This window comes from Bombina bombina, chromosome 6 (assembly GCF_027579735.1).
Source record: "Bombina bombina isolate aBomBom1 chromosome 6, aBomBom1.pri, whole genome shotgun sequence".
Taxonomy (NCBI): Eukaryota; Metazoa; Chordata; class Amphibia; order Anura; family Bombinatoridae; genus Bombina; species Bombina bombina.
In genome coordinates this window covers 646403647-646424946 of record NC_069504.1, presented here as the reverse complement: position 1 = coordinate 646424946, position 21300 = coordinate 646403647, and the positions used below count along the sequence as shown (strand labels likewise).

Below are 21300 nucleotides of genomic sequence, written 5' to 3'. Positions count from 1 at the left end.
TGGGGTTAGGTTAGTTATTGGGGTATGAGATAACCCTTTGGATGCCAGATAATGCTGCAATGTGCTATCAGACAATTTGTTACAGCTTTCGCTGGAATCCAAGGGGTTACCAAGATGACATAAGCAACACTGCCGTAGCCAAATTCTGGCTACCTCTACTTTGCTTCAGTAACACTTTGGTCAATGTTCTACCCTAGAACACACAATAGATCTTTGTATAACCCATTTGTACATCTTTCCACACACAAAAAAAAAGACAAACTACTACCATTTTGCACTGGAGCAGAGGATTCTGGGTACATACATGCAATCAATGTTCACAAACCCTCTTTTTAGCCAAAGATATACTTTTTTTTTAACATGAATAATCTTATACCAGTGCAAGCACAAAATCTAACTTTTAAGTATGAAACTTAATTTTTTTCCAACAATTTCTAATCGAATGCATTTATTGTTCTGTGTTCCTTCCGATTACTTTGCACTTCATTTGGTTGTTTTTCTACCTGAGTCTTTTCCTTTAGAATGTGAACTATATAACCTAATGTGAGCCATTCCCCTCTCTGGCAGGCCATTTAGTCATCATATACACTCACACTATCTCCTACATAACAGTACAGGGTGGCAACATCTGCAGTGTTCTGTTCCACCCTTTCCTCTGACAAGTGCTTTGATATGTGTTGTTGAGATTGGCACGAGTATATGCTTCAGAAATAAGCATTTTCTTTTTAGATAAAACCATTAATATAAACTACTTTAATAATGTAAACAGTACATGAGTAAAAATGAAAATACATTTATATTTGTAAAACTGAAAACCTTAAAAAGGACAAAATCAAAATGTAATTCTTCAGAAAGTACTTAATTAATACATGAAAATGAAACAAACTAGTAATATACATTTTTTTATTTAATTGTTTGCTTTTGCTGCAAAAATTGTGCTTACTCCACGCTCCCTAAAGAGGTCAGAAGATCATGTGACCTGATTATGAAAATTGCCTATAAGCAGCTACATACGACACACTGATTTCTTAGAGCACTGCAAAATGCATTTGCTGCTAACTCCCCATTAAAAGGAGATGTTACAAAAATACTCAAAATCCCTAGCACAAGGTGTAGAGTTTTACAGTTCAGTTCTTTTGCAAGTCAGTGCTTAATTGTTTATATATACTCTATATATATAAAAATGATGATAATGTCCCTTTAAATATATATATATATGTATATTTTTTAGAAATAATCTGCTCTTAGTAAAAAGCAGATTGAAGTACGTATAAATTGTCTTTTTTTATCCAATTCTACAGGGTCCCTTTCCATGAAATTCCTGTCATTTTCTTCTCTGGATGCCACATCTGATTTTAGTTGTGCTCCCAGTAGCTGAGGACGCAGGAGCTTTCTGCTACATGTTTTGTTGATTAATTAGCAAGTGGTAATAAAACCAATATTTTGTGACATGTGGCTAGTGTGAGCAAGTGCCAGCTCTTTCCTGCAATATACTTTGCTGGTTAAAAGAACACATGTGTTTGGCAAAGCACAAACCAGCTGTGGGTGATTACACAAGTTCAGGGGAAGGCCACCAAATGCTTTAGATTTCAATACCTGTCACAGAAACATTAGTTGGCCTCAAAAAAAAAAAACTCTTGTAGAAAGTCTATCAAACTCTAAGGAAGGTAACCTGTCATCAGTTCAGTTGAGGACTGTCCCAAGTGCTACTGTAGATAAATCTGGCTTGCTGATCTTAGCCTGGTCCACTAGAAATCTGATTCTAATCTGTATTCTATCATCTAAATACATATTTAGAGAATGTATGTTGCTCTTCGCAGTACACTGTTATTTTCTCTAGAAACTTACAAAGTTTCAACCCAACTTTAGCAGTATAAGATTTTTGGAAGGAGATGAGAGTATCGGTACAGTAATTACTGGGGATCTCTGGATGAAATGTGCATAACATTTTAAGAGACTGGAACTTGAAATAAGAGACACTTTCTGTGTAAAATAAAGGAAAAACCAGATTAGAGAACAGGAAATAACAAGGAAACTGATGATCACAGCACACGTGCCAGATGCCAGCTTGGTGCAGGTGTTTAATGCCTGATCCAGAATATGATTTCAGTAAAACCATCTTAATGCTAATATAAACAAAATATGGAAATGTCTTAGTAAAAATTAAAACAAGTAAATGCTGTGCAAGCAAGCAAAACAAATAGAACGAAAATGAACATGTTTATTGTTCTCAACAAAGTAAACTAGATGCCATTTAAGTGGATGTATTCCTGGACATAAAAAAGCAGTAAATATGAAATTATGAAACATGTAATTAGAAACTTGTGTCACCCCCCATCATGGGAAGCTTCAATTTTAACACCATTTACTAGGAAGTGGTCCTGCCTGCCCATAGCAAAACAAAGGGAAGGTGCCAGCAAGCTACAAGTGGTATTATTGTTTTTGACCAACAATGTCTGTTTTACAGTAAGAACATGGTGAAGACTCTCAAATTATTCAGGAAAAAATATAAAAAAATAGAACAGCCATTTTCCCTTTTTGCTGGGCAATTAGCAGCCAATGTGATATAGGTTCTGTGCAATAAACCTGGATCGGTTATTTGCTTATTTTTCAGACAAACTTTTGTAGAAAGAGACAGAAGCCAATAAAGATGAAGTCAAAGTCCTGAAAGACAGAATGTGATTAAAAAGGCACTATGAGAACAAACTGGTATACATTTGAGTTACAGATGCTAAAATGTAGCTTTCACTGAAGTAAAGTAAAACCCGATAGCACAAAATGTACTACTATTTCAGCCTCAGAACATCCAGCTGATAAGGAATTTTGCCCTACCCAGTCAAGGAAATTGAGGAATTCTTCTGTAACAAATCAAGAAAGAAAAATAAACTTTTCAGTATTTTTTTTAATCTGAGCACTCGGAAATATTACAACTAAAATAAAGTTGCTGAACTTTAAACATTTTTAAGTATCATCAAATGGGGAAGCAAAACAAGGCAGGGTGAATAAATATGTTATGCTTAAGAGAAACAGAACTAGATCCAGCAAAACATCTGCCATAACAAACTGCAGGAAGAAACTGTGAAACTTTAAACCTGGGCTGTAGTGAACTGTCAGGAACTGTCTTTGCCAAGGCCCTGCAGAGCACTGTGGGGCTGTGGGAATCAAACTGTGCAAAGGTTGTGCTTCACTGATAGAACACACTTAGCGTGGCCGGTATATTTATAACTATGTCTTTGTCTCAGTGTGACTTGCCAACAGGTGCTTTGACTTACTCATGGACCCCGAATTAGAAACAAATACCAGAACACAAGTTGGATGTGTACCAGATGATAATACATACTCAGGCCTATTATCATGTTCTATATCATTGCTCTGGGGAAACAATGAAGAGAAAATATTTAGATTACAGGAAAAGAACTGCAGATTATTTTTTTTGTCTTTAAGACTCCATCTTTTTATTCTGACCAATTTGAATGCCATTTTCAATGGCAAAATACATTTATTAAGGTGACATTTTTCACATAAATGTAATAAAGCCAGATAATTCAAGCAAACCACATAGGCATATTTGTTGGAAAGTGGGGACCAGGATAAAAAAAAGTAAACACCAAATTGTGGCTCCGGGGCATTGTGTTGGACAATCCGTATGTACAGTATCACACTCTGGGTTGTCAAAGTTATTCCCTGAATGCACTTACTTGACCAATTCGTAAGGTGAAGAGGAGGCAACCTGAGATGTGACACACTGTGAGACATGTTTCTTTTAAAAAGTGGCTTCCACTGGTGGTGCATAGCTACTTTACACGTGTTCTTAAAGGGACATTGTACTCCATTTTCCATCTAATTTAAAGAGTGGCCCAGCCCATGAGTAGGTTGCTGCCCTTTTCAATCCCTATTAAGATCGTTCATGAGTTTAGCTGTCCAGCTTCCATATTTAGATGAGCCATGCATGTGCTATAGGTGCTCTGGGAAGCAGGACAGACAGACTACAGCAGGAACGTGTCTTAATCTACACCAATGGCGCAGTTAGTAGCTTTTTAGTCAATGCACTCAATTTGCAATTTAAAACATTTGTATTTTTCCAATAATGTGATTTGATCCATGCTTTGGTGAACATCTGGTGCATAGTATTTAGAAATTATGTTTTATTTCATGGGTAGTTTGCCTTGTTTACTACTTGATTTTTTAGTACTATTGTTTATGATATATTTCCTAATTAATGTTGCAACATATTTATATAGGCTGCTATCCGTCCCATAGTAGCCTGTTACTGCTTGGCAGTTGAAGCGTTTATAACAATTTACATTTGGAAAGGGGATAAGTATTATGTATATGAACCCTATTGAAGTTGGCAAGTTAACCTATTCTAGCACTTTTGGCTAATATATGACTATAATCTGCACACCGGGCTAAATAACAGGGCATACAAATAAATAGGCAACCACTATTTTATTATCCTAATCTGGGAAGTGATTGAATATTTATTTTGTTTTAAAAAATTTAGAGACATAAAACACATTTTTTTTCTTTTAAGATACAGATATCACTCAATTTAAAAAAAAAATCTAATTTATTTTTATTATCAAATTGAATCTGTTCTCGTGGTATTCTATGTTAAAGAGAATACCTAGGTAGGTAGCATGCAACACAAGTCTGGGTAACTATTTTGCAGCAATTTTGCAAGAATGCTTGAGCACTAAATGGTAGCAGTGTCTTCACAATGTATTCTTGCAGCACTGGCTCCATATAGTGCCCCAGACTCATTTTGAGCCTACCTATCTGCTTTTCCACAAAGGATACCAAGATACAAGCAAATTGGATTATTGTGTACACTCTATATGAATCACAAAATAAAAATGCTTCTTTCATGACGTAAGAGAAAGGACACATAAGTCAAATATTCATATAGCCATTTACCGTTATCACTTTTTTAAAACTTGTGAATTACAGCAGTTCTTATATATATATAATTTGTTTAAAAATGTATCATCTTTCATTTTATTAAATCTTCATATCTGTTGGTTACATTATTTTAAGATTACTAGCCATAAATAGATAAGCATTTATAGACCTGGCTCTGGTTCTGATGAAAATACTAAACTACTTAGAAGTGTAGATTGTATATTTAGTCTGAGTGTAAAATGTATTTACTTGGTGTGAACTGACAGATACATAGATAAATAGATTGATAGATAAATAGACACAGGCAGCTATATCAATAATATGCAATAAAAAGTGCAGTTGGATTCTGATGAATACAAATAAGAAATCACCAACTTTACTGTATTCGTTGAATTTTAAAAAACAAACAAAAAAAACAAGTGGATTATAAAGCAAAAAAAAAAAAAAAAAGGGAATGCCATTAAAATCATTAGTCTAAAGGAGTATATCTATCTATAAATATATTGCGCTCTCTCTCTCTATATATGTATACATCGTTACATCAATAAACAAGCTTTTGTTTTCACTTTGACTGAGAAGACCTGTGAGTACGTTTCATTTTGAGGATTATACTTTGCATTTGTGCACCCAGGCGGATGTCCCTAGGAGGCTAACACAGCTAGATGGATGGTATATTATATATATATATATATATATATATATATATATATATATATATATATATATATATGTGTGTGTGCGTGTTGTGCATGCTGCTGGCTTGCAGCAGGAGCACTAGTTACTACTTTAAAGTGAATGTAAATTTTGATGCTAAAGTGCCCGTTTTTTAAAAATTCGATTAAAAACAGGGGCACTTTAATTCATCAAAATTTACGTTTCACTCGTGTTGTGAAGAAATACTTACCTTTTAAACTTGACTGCCGCTCCAGCTTCCTCCACCCGTCGCAAAGCCTCTTCCTGGGTCTAAAATTAGGAATCCGGCTTCCTCCAATCACGGCGTTGAATCAGACACTGATTCCCCCGTGGGGGAAGCCGTGATTGGAGGATGACCGATCCATCATTTCTGACGTCAGAAATGGCTTGCGACGACCAGGGGAAGCTGGAGCGGCTGTCAAGTTTAAAAGGTAAGTATTTTTTCACAACGAGTGAAATGTAAATTTTGATGAATTAAAGTGCCCCTGGTTTTAATTGAATTTTTAAAAAACAGGCACTTTAGCATCAAAATTTACATTCATTCTATCTAGATTGTAACTTCCCACGGGATTAGGGCCCTCAATCCCTCCTGTATGTGTTTGTAAATTTTGTCCTGTCTCGTACAAGTCTTATATTGTTTTATTTAAATGAATTGTATCCATGGACAGCGCTGCAGAATATGTTGGCGCTTCATAAATAAAGTATAATAATAATAATCATAATTCATTCACTTTAACTACTTAAAACTGCTGTTTAGCTGCTCCTTTGCTGCCCTGAACATGCTCCCATACAAAATAAGGGATTACAGAATTTCTGTCAGGAACTAAACTTGGATGAAATTAAAGATTTACTTTTTTCATGATGAATGATTTGTCCGCAACAAGTTTGTGTTTGTACACGTCTAATAGATATACGCTAAATATATCGCAAGTTGATTTGGAAGGTTATCTTACATACTACATTAAACATTTGACTGTACAATCTGTATTGTAATGTGTACTCATAACACATGTTTTTGCTTCTGTGTGGTGATATAAATAGACAACAATTTCTCAGAACCTACTATCAGTATTTTGGAATATTTAATTATTAGTTTTAATTTATTTATTTTTTAGCATAAGTGTAGTACATACCAGCTCCCAATATTTTTCAACAAAGGATCACAAAAGATCAAAGTCAATGTCAAACTAAAAGTGTCTTAAAATTACATGTTCTGAATCGTGCAAGTTTAATAGACTTTCCTATCCCTTTAACATTAGATGTAACTTCTTTTTTTCTTCTCCTCTTTAGCAACTGGCACATTTCCAGTTCATTTTAAACAGGCTCTAATCACACCCATCCTAAAGAAGTCTTCTCTAGATATGAACCCACCCTTTTACTATTGTCCTGTGTCATTACTCTCTTTTATCTACAGACTATTATGGGCTAGATTACAAGTGGCCCACTATTGTTAGCAAGGGATACAATAAGCAATATCACAACGGAAAGTAAACAGTTGCGCTTAAGCGCATTTTTTTTTTAAGGGTTAAAAGGTATATGACAAGGTATTTGACTGAAAAGGGCTATATTGTGAGTGTGTGTGTGTATATATATATATATATATATATATATATATATGTGTGTGTCTAAACCTGTATATATTCATCTAGATATATAGGTATACATATATATTTGACAAAAAAATTATATATATATATATATATATATATAATAGCAAGTGGTGAAGGATCCAAACGGATGGGTTCCGTATCCAGCAAAAACTTCACACAGCAGGAATATATAATCCGTTTAATGTGTAAATAACCAAACGTTTCAGCCCTCACATGGGCTTTTGCCAATGGTAAACATAAGCCAGGACAGACATAACACATACTGCTACCCTCCACCTTTAAATACCAACCACCCTTAAGTCATAGCCAATCAGGACGCCCGAGCGGTACACACCCACAAGTAACGAGCAACTGCAAACAGCTGTAGAGACAATACACAACACCTGGGAATGGATCAGCCGGCTCAACCCCTAGCTTGTCATGCATAGACAAATGAGTCAAGCTCATTACTGTGTAAAGCAAGCACACATGTGAAATGTGGGCGGTACCACAAGCGGCTAATACTGACAGGGGCCAATATGACAGCAGCCATAAACACCCAAAACAATTAAAGTGTAAATAAAGAGAACATAGTTACAGGGGCTTAATTCAACATAAAAATATAAATCTAGAAGTGCGGGTAGCACCCTCTATACTCATAGGTATCAAGGTGACAGACCCACAAAGATTGATCTAAACCCAGCATATCAACAAACGATAGATGCAAGAACATAGTGTGTATAACATAATACATATCAACTATGCTAAGGAACCAATACCGGCCACATTATTAGCAGGGGAGTTAGAAAAGATACATCATATAACAAACAGACACGGATGAAAATCTTCATCTGGTCTTATAGCAGCAGTCAAAGTCAATGTTTGTGTTTAGTCCATGGGGGGTAACCGTGTCAAGGTTGAATATCCAACGTGCTTCCAGTTGTAGTAGTCTCTGTCCTCTGTCACCCCCCCTGTTAGAGCGGGGTACATGATCAATCAGGATGGTGCGAAGTGATGCAATTGAGTGTCCAGCATTGAGAAAATGACGTGCCACCGGCTGGTCCGAACGTCCTTTGTCAAGAGCCTGCCGTATAGCAGACTTATGGTTAGCAAATCTTTCCCTGAAGGATGTCACAGTCTTTCCAATATAATCCATGGAGCACAGGCAGATAATGGCGTAAATGACAAAGTCAGACGTACATGTGAGCCTGTGGTTAATCTTAAACCGCTTGTTGGTGTGCGGATGTTGGAATGAATTCCCAATGATGAGGCTATTGCATGTCACACAGTTGCCACACCTATAACATCCCGGCTTACCCTTGGGTAGCCAACCTTGTCTTGCATAACAATGCACGGGATCATTCAGTACTAGCAAATCTAGTAGATTGCTAGCCCTCTTGTACACCATCCGTGGTGTTGGTGCATCTGAAAATGGTAGGCTGGAATCCTTGGACAGCATCAGCCAATTTTCCTTGATGGTGGCACCCATTAGTTCAGACCCAGGAGTATAGGTGGTAAGGAAATTCAATCGATCACGGGTCTCAGTAGTAGGCTTCCTGGTGATCACAGCATCCTGTGTCCATTCGCTGGCTTTCTGACGTTGTTGTTCAATCAAAGACAACGGATACCCCCGTTTGAGAAATCTTCGGGACATCTCTTCAAGTTGTGATACTTTGCGTATGTCATCCGTATTGTTGCGGACCACCCGCAGGAGCTGCAAGGAACTCACCCCATCTTTTTGGAACCTAGGATGAAAGCTGTTGTAATGGAGTGTAGAGTTCCTATCAGTCTCTTTCTTGTATAGGGTGGCATGTAGTGTACTTATACCCTCCGTCTCAACTTTAAAAATCTCTAAGTCAAGGAAATGTATACAGTCAGTGCTTTGTTCCATTTTGAACCGAATAGTCGAGTCGAGTGTATTTAGATCATTCACCCATTCAGTCAGAGAGACAGGAGTACTACTCCAAATCAAAAACACATCATCTATGTACCGACGATAAAATTTGAGTGGCAACTGTTTCGAAAAAATATATTGTTGCTCATACATAGCCATGTAAATGTTGGCGTAGGATGGGGCCATATTAGACCCCATCGCCGTACCCATGGTTTGAAGGTAGAAAAAAGTTTTTTCCAAACAGAATTCTATAAGATGTAGTAGGAACTCAATAGGGGGGCCCACATAGTGGGTGTTGTTTATAAGGGCTTGTCTAATCATGGCTATCCCATGTGCATGGGGAATGACCGTATACAAACTCACCACGTCCATGGTTACCAAAATGTCAGTGGGGTTAATATCCTCAATATTTCTCAACAAGTTAATCAGTTCAAATGAATCTTTAAGATGCGCTTGGGTATTCTGAACCACAGGCTGTAAATAAAAATCTACAAATTCAGCAAGCGGCTGTAATAATGACCCCCTTGCAGACACAATGGGTCTGCCAGGGGTATTATCCAATGACTTGTATATCCATATACTCTATATATGCTCTATTTTGTTGTTATAATGGACGTTGTTTGCTCTGCACTGTATATATTAAATGGTTATAAAAGTGAACTGTTTTATAAATTTCACTATCCTTTGTGATGTATATTATCTGTCTAAATCATGAAAGAAAAAAATGTGGGTTTCATGTCGTTGCTGGGTCTTTTGGAAGCTGGATTCCTGGTCCACCATCAGTTAGCAGTGGGTGAAGCAGGGGAATAACTGACAACATTAAATTGGAACTAATAACACACAGAATAATTATTATTTTTTTTGCACAAAGCTCTTGGTGATAACATCTTAATGTTTAGGAACTGCCTAAAAAGGTAAGTGCCTCATTTCAGCTTCAGAAATGCTTTATCTGAGTAAGCACAAAACAAGTAAGAAGAAGAAATTAATTGTTTGCCTTAATGTGCTTCCTTCAATATTGTCCAAAGGAAGATGTTGCTATATATATGGCTCAATTGGTGTTAAAGCGGAGAGCCAAAGAAAGTTAACAAAAAGGAAAGATATAAAAAATTAAAGGAAAAAGAAAGTGCCAGAGGCAGTGGTGCCTTAGGCGCTTACGGCCAGAGCACCAGAGGAGTTTTTAACAAGGTAGGTTTATGATGCATGCTGGGAATCTAACAAACACTGCGTATCTAATATAAATATGAAATAAATGATTTATCTTTAATTCTATGGCATCTCATGTGACACCATTGTGTATCTCAGATTATAATTTATACATTTTAAGAAGAGTTTTGAAAAGAGTGCTGCAGTGCACATAACAATGATATTACAATCCTATTGGAGGCCTTCCGAAATCTAAAGGCAATGCCTAGTTAGACACGAAAATGCTTTACATTTATATTCACTTTAACAACGCAATTTGAGCATTGTGCCCCATGTAAACCAGTGTACAATAAAAAATATCAGTTTCATTTGACATATTTTTAGCACATAATATGCAGTCCTGAAGAAAAAAGTGGTGGATTAAAATGTCCCTGTTCTTTGTAAGCTAAACGCAATAAATTATGGTGGTGCATCTTTGTCAAGCTAGTTAAAGGTTCTGAGAAAATTTGAGTAGGGTAGGGAGGGTGCGCTGAGTGCAACTAGTCAACATGCCTTTATATGTCCCACAATATTAGTGCATAATGTGTACTGATATAGCTCTGGTGACATGCATGCCAGCACAGCTCTATATGGTAAATACCAGCAATGTGCCACAACATGGTACACACTGACACAGCTCTGAACAAAATTGGGTGTGTACTGTTACAGGTCTGCTCCTCTGAAGGTGGGCTTTTTTTATTTTTAACAGTATACACAAGAGAGACATTGGAAATCTTGCGACACTTAATCAACAATTATGGGCTGGATTTCTCAAGCCCTTCTCTCAGAAGCCGGGTGGACAGGGGGCAAATAGGCACACCCCTGTTTGATAAATCGAGCCCTATGTATGGCAATCCCGTAGAGTTAGGGTGGCTTCCAAGACTCTCCAAGCCCCAGTATTATCAGGTGGTTTGGGGCTGCCAAGTATTAAAACTTGTTACAGAGCGGCTCTTCAATTGTATGTTCCAGCCCAGGCCCCCCAACTAATATGTACAAGGGGGGAGAACTGGAGAAAGCCTCTTAGCCAGCGCACACATTTATAAGAGACCAAGTGTGGCTGCATCCTCACTATATTCCCATTACCCATTTCATTAATTCAATAGTCCAGAATTGCCTTAGAGCACTGGTTTTCAAACCTGTTCTCAGGCCTCCCTAACAGGCCACGTTTTGAGGATATCTGAACTGGAGCACAGGTGAAATAATCAGCTGATTAGTAAACATAGTTATTTTACCTGCTCTCATCCAAGGTGATACTGAAAACCTGGCCTGTTGGAGAGGCTGGAGGACAGGTTTGAAAACCAGTGCCTTAGAGGGTGGAGGAAACTAAAACATCAACAACTAGTATCGCCCCATCCTTCCACAATTCACTTATTATGTGGAATATTACATGGGCCCCCGGATACCCATATTCAAGTCTGGGACCAGTGGGGTTTCTCAGCACTAAATGACTTCTATGATTATAACAGTTTGATTCTTTATGAGATTGTAAACCAAAAACAATTTCTAGTTATATATAAGATTAAACTGTTCAGAATATACTCAATCTTACATTCCTGGCGGTTTCCCTTGTCAGGCCTACGTGGAGCGGGACTTCAAATGTTTAAACCTCTATCTGCCCATTATGTATGCCTACTTAACTGCCTGAAATTTTTTAAATCACATTATATTCGTCAATGGGAGATATCAGTAGATATCCCATCAGACGTTTGGTATAATACTATAGTACATACAAAAAAAAACTATTCACTGTATTACACTGTATGAATTTTACTATAAACTATTGGTTAGGAGGCATATGGTTCCTCAGATGATACAGAAACTATACCCATATAAATCTAATTAGAGGAAATGTAACTCAGTTGGTTCTCCCTCAATGCCTGGTGGGAATGTCCTTGCATACACCTCTATGGAGATAGGTGTTTAGAGTGAGCTCCTCCCTAGGCCACCAGTTGTCCTTTGATCCCAAGATGTCCATATTTCATCACAATTTAGGAAAAATAAGACAGGAACTTTGGCATCTTATCATAATCTTATTATCTTTCAAATTAGACCTAGAAAGAGCATGGATAAGGAAAATAACACCAAGATGGACCCAGGTCCTAGACATTATTGAATATATTAGGAAAATTGAAGAATATGTTCAAATCTCCCTTGGCACTATTGATGTGTTTGTACTGATAAGGCACAATCATTCTACTTAATTCATAAGCATTCCTGATGAATGTTGGTCTAACTTTCATCCTTCTGGTGGTGTGAGGGGAACCTTTAACCTCCCTTTTTTCCTCTCTCTTTTCCCTTCCTTCCAAGTCTCAACCTGTTTATTACTAGGTCGATAACATCAGTTACATTGTCATATTCAGTTTTTCACTGATATATTCTGTTCTGTAATTATATTATTTTTAGAGCTAACTTCTTCCCTGGACTCTGAAGCTGACATCGCTATCCTACCATCAAAAGCGGTTGATTCATTGTGTTCTGCTATTTTTTAAATTACCGTATGATGTTAAAACCTATTGTTGCATTTCTGTTTCTTTGATTGCTGTATCTTTTCTAAACTTCAATAAAGATATAATTAGGAAAAGAGAGACCTATTGCAGAAAAATGTTAACTTATGAGGGAGAGGGGTGAGAGGTATGCAAGATGAGTACAGGATAAAGAAAATGACAGAATTAAATTCTAAGTAGGGAGGGTGGGGTGTTTGCTTTATTTTTTGCAACAAAATACCTCTAAAGAAAATGCTACATCTTATATGCACGCTTGACTTATATGCCAAAAATATGGATTTATTTTTTTTCTCAGAGACTTATACCATGGAACAGACCTGTCATGGAGTTTTCTGAAGTGCATAGTTGTTCTCTAAGTTTTTCTATGTCATCTGGGTGTGTCTGTTCATACAGTGTGCTACCGAACCACTCTGACTGAGGCTGGTTTAGCACAGGGGTGACTGAGTCTGACACATAGATCACTCTTCCTGTTTCTGCAGCCACCACAAAGAGAAATCCATCTGCTGCTTCTAATATTAGATGTTTCAACTCCTGGAGAAAAAAAAATATGCAAAGAGTGAGTGCAAAAGTTACTTTTCTAGAAAATGTTGGTTAATATTAAACTAGTAAGACTAGAAAGTGAAGGGCAGATCGGGGACAGATTTTAATTTAATTTAAAACTACAAAATATTTACAGGTTTAAATATTAGTAATTTTATTTCTCTTTCATAATGTATTGGGTCTAAAATTACCTTATACGATGGAAATGCATCATGTAGGGGTAGATACCTCTTGTCCTCAGCTTTGTTTTCATTCTAGGATTTAGCCATGAGTTTTATACAGTTTTACTTACAGGGACACTAAACCCAATTTTTTTTTCTTTCATGATTCAGATAGAGCATGTCATTTTAAGCAACTTTCTAATTTACTCCTATTATCCCATTTTCTTCATTCTCTTGCTATCTTTATTTGAAAAAGTAGAAATATAGGTATAGGAGTCGGCCTATTTTTGGTTCAGCACCCTGGGTACAGCTTACTGATTGGTGGCTATATTTAGCCACAAATCAGCAAGCATTACCCAGGTTCCAAACCAAAAAACTTTTTCACATAAAGATAGTAAGAGAATGAAGAAAAATTGATAATAGGAGTAAATTAGAAAGTTGCTTAAAGGGACATTATACACTAATTTTTTTCTTTCCATAAATGTTTTGTAGATGATCTATTTATATAGCCCATAAAGTTTTTTTTTTTTTTTTAAATGTATAGTTTTGCTTATTTTTAAAAAACATTGCTCTGATTTTCAGACACCAAACCAAGCCCCAAAGTTTTATGAGAATACCGTCAGATACCTACTTCAGCTTGCTCCTTTGTGTAGAGGGTCTTTTCATATGCAAAAGAAGGGGGAGGGGGGAGTGTCTTATTTGCCACTTGCAGTGGGCTTTCCAGCTACCTTTTCAACAGAGCTAAACTGAGAGCTTCTAAGTAAGTTTTTAAACCATTTTATACTGGATTTTTATATCAGTATCAGTGCATCCTATTCTTTATAGTAGTGTCTATTACATGCAGTTATATGAAAATTAGTGTATACTGTCCCTTTAAAATGGCATGCTCAATCTGAATCATGAAAGAAAAAATTTGGATTTTGTATCCTTTTCAATCAACATTCACCCAAATCAATTCTTCATTATGTTTCTAATATCATCTCTTACTTATTAATATGATTACATTCTACCCTAGCTCTCTCTGCACCTTCAAACAGTCAGAATCTTTTGCTAATTATAGGTTGAATGTAGAAGATTATGAAATCTTGCAGAGTAGAAGCACCTGTTCTGTTAGGAAGGATGGTTTATATGCTCCGTCCGTAGATTTATTCCCTGTCCCTCTCATGGATTTCATATGGGATACAGCCATGCGTAGGATGGTGAGCTTGTCAGGTTTGCGTGCGAGGGCACTGCAGGTGGGAACCATGTCGGACAGCTCTGTGATGTACTGTGTCATCTTATTCCTCCGACGTCTTTCAATTTCACTGTGATTCTCTCTGAAAGCAGAATCAGAGCAGGAGAAAAAAACGGAAGAGTATAAGAATCAGCACCAAGCAGAGCCGTCCAGATACACGGTCCCCTCAACCCAACGCACACTTGTGAGTGGATAGGAGATAATGTGTGTGCACAAGAGTCTTTCTGGCAGTCAGTGTCTTTTCAGCTTCCAAATTATTTTCATTTTCCATTTTTTTGTGTGCATCTTTAGGACTTCCTAATTATGCTGGATTCCTTTGACCTACAACAAGTCAACTACTAATACAATTACAAAAAAAAATATATATATATAAAAAATAAAAATTATGTGATGCAAATACTTTAGTTTTAAGGACAATCCATCAGTAGACAGGCAAACAAAATGGAGAATTTATGGTTTGGCTGCCGTAGTGATTTGCTTTCTATGAATTGGTAGAGTACCACAAAAGATGTAGGTAAGCTTAGCTGTTTTTTGTGAGCCTTTGCTGGCCACAAAAAATGTTATGCTATAATGGTGTACTCAATTAATCTCTGCAGTTTAATCATACCGACTGCAATGTTATCTGTATAAAAAAAAAACTTCCACAATTAAGTACCAATTCAGTTTCTCATTTTTTTCTTCATATTTCAGATTTTAACATTTTCTATTTCACTTTAACTGTCAAATCTAGAAAACAGTTGTAATGGTTTGGTATTTCTACTGAAAAAACACTGACATACCATTAAATGCACACTGTTCATTGGGAATACTGTAACGTCAGCATACAACAGTGTGTACCTGTGTGCCCCGCCAAACTCAGTGTGACACACAAACACACCTACTGTTTCATGCTGCTCATACAACATATACAAGGGTGCCCCTATCTATTTGCATAAGAACTTCAGAAATATTTTCTTTGGGATAACCTCTGGATTAAAGGAAACTAGAAGCAAACTGTCAAAAGATAGTATTTCACAGCACCAAAGTAAGACTATACAAGCTCCTCCTATAGGCGAGATCTCTCAACCAGATCTCAAAGGAAAACTAGAGATATGCAAGAAGAGGAGCGCTAAAAAGCTAGAATAGCTAGGAAAGCTGAAGATAGGACATATACGGTTATAAACATTTAATTATGGTAACATTAAAAAAGATTAACAATATATATTCAACACAAAATGTTTAACAATGATTAGCAATGTGTATTCGACACAAAATAGCATATATGCATAGTATCCTTCCAAAGAGGTGTACAAAAGTAATTCTTAAAGTTACTAAACTAATAAAGTGTGGTATATGATTAAAATACAACAGTGTCTAACAGATAATCTGCGTACTGTACGTGTGTATAAAATAATCACAGACTACCAATACAAAAATGCGTTGAAACTAAATATATGACTAGTATAGCAACATAAGTGCCCACATAGTCCAAATGAATCCAAGAAAAGTATATCCAAAAAGTGTAATGTAATCTATATCCAACAAAAAAATTATGTATTGGATATACATTGCATTACACTTTTTGGATATATTTTGGATATACTTTTGGAACACTATTTTTTGGATTATTTATCTTTGGGACATTTATTCTACTGGCACATCAAAGGAACTTTGTTCATATTTTCTTGGATTCATTTGGACTATGTGGACACTTATGTTGCTATACTAGTCATATATTTAGTTTCAACGCATTTTTATATTGGGTAGTCTGTGATTATTGTATACACACTTGTACAGTACGCAGATTATCTGTTAGACACTGTTGTATTTAAATCAGATAACGCACTTTATTAGTTTAGTAATTTTAAGGATTACTTAAATTTATTTATTTAACAAAAATTTATATTTTGTGTCGGATACACATTGCTAATCATTATTAATCATTTTGTGTTGAATATACATTGTTAATCTTTTTTAACTTTTTTAATGTTTCCATAATTAAACTTTTATAACCCATATATGTCCTATCTTCAGCTTTCCTAGCTATTCTAGCGCTCCTCTTGTTGCATATTTCTAGAAGCAAACTGCCCTCTATCTTCTTAATATAGAAGCTCTGAATATGTTTGTATTGCTCTGTAGTCATAAGGAGAGAATAGAAAATAAAGTGGTTTGAGTTAAAAACATATGGAAATTGTTTTTTTCTCCCAAAAATAGCTCTAAACTTTATGTGACTTCACATGGGATGTGCAACAAAAAATACACATTTTTAACAACAAAAAATAGACAAATACCAGTGGATACTCTATTTCTTACTTCATTGACAATTTATGCTGTAGCCAATTGTATTGCGACCCGATACGATTGGCTACAGCTCGAATAGTCTGTGAAGTAAGAAAACAGAGTATCCATTACGGGCAGAGGAACGGTAAGGGCCGGATTTACAGCCCCCTATGCACTCCCAGTTCATATGTATGAACCTATAGATACAGCCTAAAACTTTATATAATTATAAAAAAAATACACTCCGTCAAAGTTTCAACCTTGCTTGAGACTTAACTACCCAATATACCCAATAAAGATATATGAATAAAAAAAATGAAAAATAAAGATTAAAAATACAGATGTAAATACTTTGAAAAATTGGGTATAAAAATATAGGTAATAAAAAAGACCCTGCTCAAATCGTAATTAAAAATGATCACACCAATCTAAAACACCATGTATAAAATATTTAAAAAACAGTGAGAGCACATGGTAGGCGAAATGTTGTATATCAAAAAGTTCTACTCTAAAAAGTTCAAAGGAATAGCTTTATGTGAAGCAAGCCGTGATTTATAGTCACAGTGTAACTTGGAAACCCCAATAGGGACTGTTCGTGTGAAAGTGGTAGTTGCTGTCATAAAGATACACCCACGGCCCTCCCCAAACAGGTGAAATGGATGGTGCTGCTGAATTAGGAAGAGCGTTGCTGCCGCTATTCCCAAAACACAAAATCTGCAGAAAGTACAAGAAGACAAGTGCAACTCTGATTCACAGGGGCTATATGATTTATTGAACACACAGATGCGCACACAAACGCACTTACAAAATGAAAAATAAAACAGGCATATCTTAGCTGATATCCAGATAGATGCTGTCTCAGTAGTTCCGGTATCGTAGTGGTAACTTTCTGCCACTCACACGATTATCTAAGATTGCAACTGAAGGGACTGTACAACTTCAATAGTCATATGCCACAATAGTCGTTTATCACAAGCAAAGTCCAACTCTGAAAAGCTCCTACTCAACGCGTTTCATCTGCTTTCTGAGCAGACTTTCTCAAGAGATTGACGGAGTGTAATTTTTTTTTATAATTATATAAAGTTTTAGGCTGTATCTATAGGTTCATACATATGAACTGGGAGTGCATAGGGGGCTGTAAATCCGGCCCTTACCGTTCCTCTGCCCGTAATGGATACTCTCGTTTTCTTACTTCACAGACTATTCGAGCTGTAGCCAATCGTATCGGGTCGCAATACGATTGGCTACAGCCTACATTGTCAATGAAGTAAGAAACAGAGTATCCATTACGGACACAATATATGAAAACATGAAAGTGTTTACATGAGTTTCATGAATGAAAGTCCCCATCAATTACTTTATGCTTACAAATATTGTAACTACAAACAATGAAGTTTACCATCACTTTAAAAGTTTTTGTTAAAACATTGGCTGAAGGTTATATTTCTTGCTTTTTTCTTTTTTAGTGAGTATTTTCTTTCTTACTAATGTCCCAGTGAGAAAGAATCTGTAACCAATAGGGGATTAAAGAAAATTCCCATTTTATAAATTTTACCACAAAGCAATAAATGTTAACAAAAAATATAAATCATTTATATGAATAACGGGATAAAAAAATAAAATAAAAAAAGAATTTGAAAATGTATGTTAAGGCTAATCTATTTTAACAGTTTCTCCAGCTACAGCTCTGTCAAGAAATAATCTGATGCATAACATACCTGATGCAAATAAATAAATAGAACAATAGTTTTTTACCCAGGTATATTGGGGGGAGAAAACAATATGGTGCGCTTTCGTTAGCAAGGGTGCGATATTTCAATATTGTGCCACTGTTAACTTGTGCACATTACATGTTGAAAGCAAACGGGACCGTACAAACGCAAAAAAAATTGCGCTCGTCTGTTTAGCGCAATTGAAGTCCTCGCGTAAAGGATTAAGGCCAAATAAAAAGTTGCACCAAACATAAATACATTAAAATAAAGTGTTACACCCATCTATAAAAAAGTATCCTTAGAAATATATATATATACACACATACAATGTATATACTTTGGAGCTCTTTTCATTCAAATCTTTTTTATTGAGAATCATTATGAATTATGTTTGTTACCAGTATGTTCTGACAACGGAATTAATGCTTTTTTTCTTTTTAAATGATGAAACTTTTTGCACTAATGTTGTAGTCTGGTACTGTATCGCAAAACTGTCCGCCTGCAATCTTGATACATTTTACTATAATTATTAATTAGGCCTACACATCAGAAAAAAATATGAGCAAACTTGATGGGTTTTTTGGTTCTTATCTACTGTCAAAATCCTTGTTTCTATCTTGTTCTCGATCTCTATGTCCAACAGCTGTCAGAATAAATCAAAAGGGTGCCCAGTATGTGAAAAAGTGAGAACAAGTGAGGTTTAGGGTACACAGCTGCACCTTTAAAACATCAACAATCAGACAGTGAAAGGAGGCACACATATTTCTACCTTAATGATGGCACAGGTCTGCAGAACATTCCTCCCTGGTATTTTATTTGTGATAAGGCCTGCAGAACATAAATCTCTTAAACTCCTTTCCTGACAGTGGAATGCATAGCAGGAGTAGATTAAAATGTAACAGATTAATGCACAGACAAAGTAATTGATCAACACAGGGCTAGAGGGGTGTTTACTAGCCACGGGCTAGTAGAAAACTGCAGCAGATGAGTAAGGGATTTTACTATTTTGGTAACTTAACATTAAAGGACAGTAAAGTCAAAATTAAACTTTTACAACTTTCCAATTTACTTATATAATCAAATTTGCATTGTTCTCTTTGTATTATTTGATCAAAAATAAACCTAGGTAGGCTGAAAGAAGCTTAAAGGGAAAGTTCACCCCCCCAAAATCTCATCTTTAAATTGTTCCCAGTGATCCATTTGACCTGCTGGAGTGTATTACATTGTTTACAAGTAGCTCATGTACCCTTATTTTGGCATTTGAAATAGCTAATGCCGTCTGTGGTATTCCCACCTATACTGTAATATTCTATACTAAAGTCTAGGCTATTGACAAGTCTATGTAAACACAGCCAGCAGAATAAATTACACTCCCAGTGGGGTACAGGATAGTTAAAGGGATACTGAACCCAATTTTTTTCTTTCATGGTTCACATACAGCATGAAATTTTAAGCAACTTTCTAATTTACTCCTGTTATCAGTTGTTCTTTGTTCTCTTGGTATCTTTATTTGAAAAAAACAGGAATGTAAGCCTACAAGCCGGCCCATCTTTGGTTCAGCACCTGGGTTATGCTTGCTTATTGGTGGCTAAATGTTCCCACCAATAAGCAAGCCCTATCCAGGGTGCTGAACCTAAAATGGGCCGGCCCGTAAGCTTAAATACCTGCTTTTTCAAATAAAGATATCAAGAGAATAAAGAAAACTTTATAATAGGAATAAATTAGAAAGTTGCTTAAAATTGCATGCTCTATCTGAATCATGAAATAAACATATTTGGGGTTCAGTATCCATATAAGTAATAAAATTTTAATTTTCAATTGTTCTCTCTAAGTACTGCGCTTTGGTTTTCCAGACAAATATAAGATAAGAAAGCAAGTGTGTGTACACAAAGTGATAACATAATGAGATCTGATATTATCTGAAACTCAACCCATTGTAATAGGCTGTGGTTTAAAAGCACAAAACCAGCTACTTCATATACACAAATAAACCTGAAAATGCAATTCCTTATACATTTTATACTCTGCAGCTGGTATAACAAGTCATTGAAAATACATTACTATAAAGACAATTTTTCAGTATACTGTCTCTTTAAGAGCGTGCACTGGTCGGTAGCAGTCTAAGGCATCAGTGTTTGTAACTATGTATAAAACTGCTATTAACAATGTTGCAAGCACTGCTACCAGATGCCTTAAAAAACGTGCACACTCCTGAACTCACCTAAGATTAATTTTTAACAAAAGATATCAAAAGAACAAAGCAAAATTAATAAAAAATAAATTAATTGGAAAGTTGGTTAAAATGTAATGCTCTATCCAAACAATGTAAGTTTAAATTTGACTTTACTACCCTTTAAGTGGTCTAGTACAGTGTTTTTCAACCGGTGTGCTGTGGCACACTAGTGTGCCGTGAGAGATCCTCAGGTGTGCCGCGGCAGACTGACAACAGTGCGGGGGTGTCCCTCTTTCAAATTTTGAAATATTGGGAGGTATGTGACAGGCTCATCAGGCATCATTTACAACCATGATATTGACATTCATTCACAGACAGTCATTATGATTGTTTGTGAATAAATGTCAATATGTCATGTATAGTTTGTAGGAGGCATGACAGCACAGTACAGTGTGTG

General features: G+C 36.0%; 1 protein-coding gene across 3 annotated transcripts in view; it reads right to left on the bottom strand.

The window, feature by feature from the left end:
* The window catches only part of ARNT2 (aryl hydrocarbon receptor nuclear translocator 2), a 162587-nt gene that overhangs the window by 78488 nt on the left and 62799 nt on the right, over positions 1 to 21300 (bottom strand). For all 3 annotated transcript variants that reach the window (XM_053717672.1, XM_053717673.1, XM_053717674.1), the window contains 2 exons: positions 14568 to 14781; positions 13082 to 13295 (listed from right to left, as the gene is read on the bottom strand). In XM_053717672.1, the coding sequence (XP_053573647.1) occupies positions 13082 to 13295; positions 14568 to 14781 (428 nt within the window). The remainder of the gene's footprint in view (positions 1 to 13081; positions 13296 to 14567; positions 14782 to 21300) is intronic.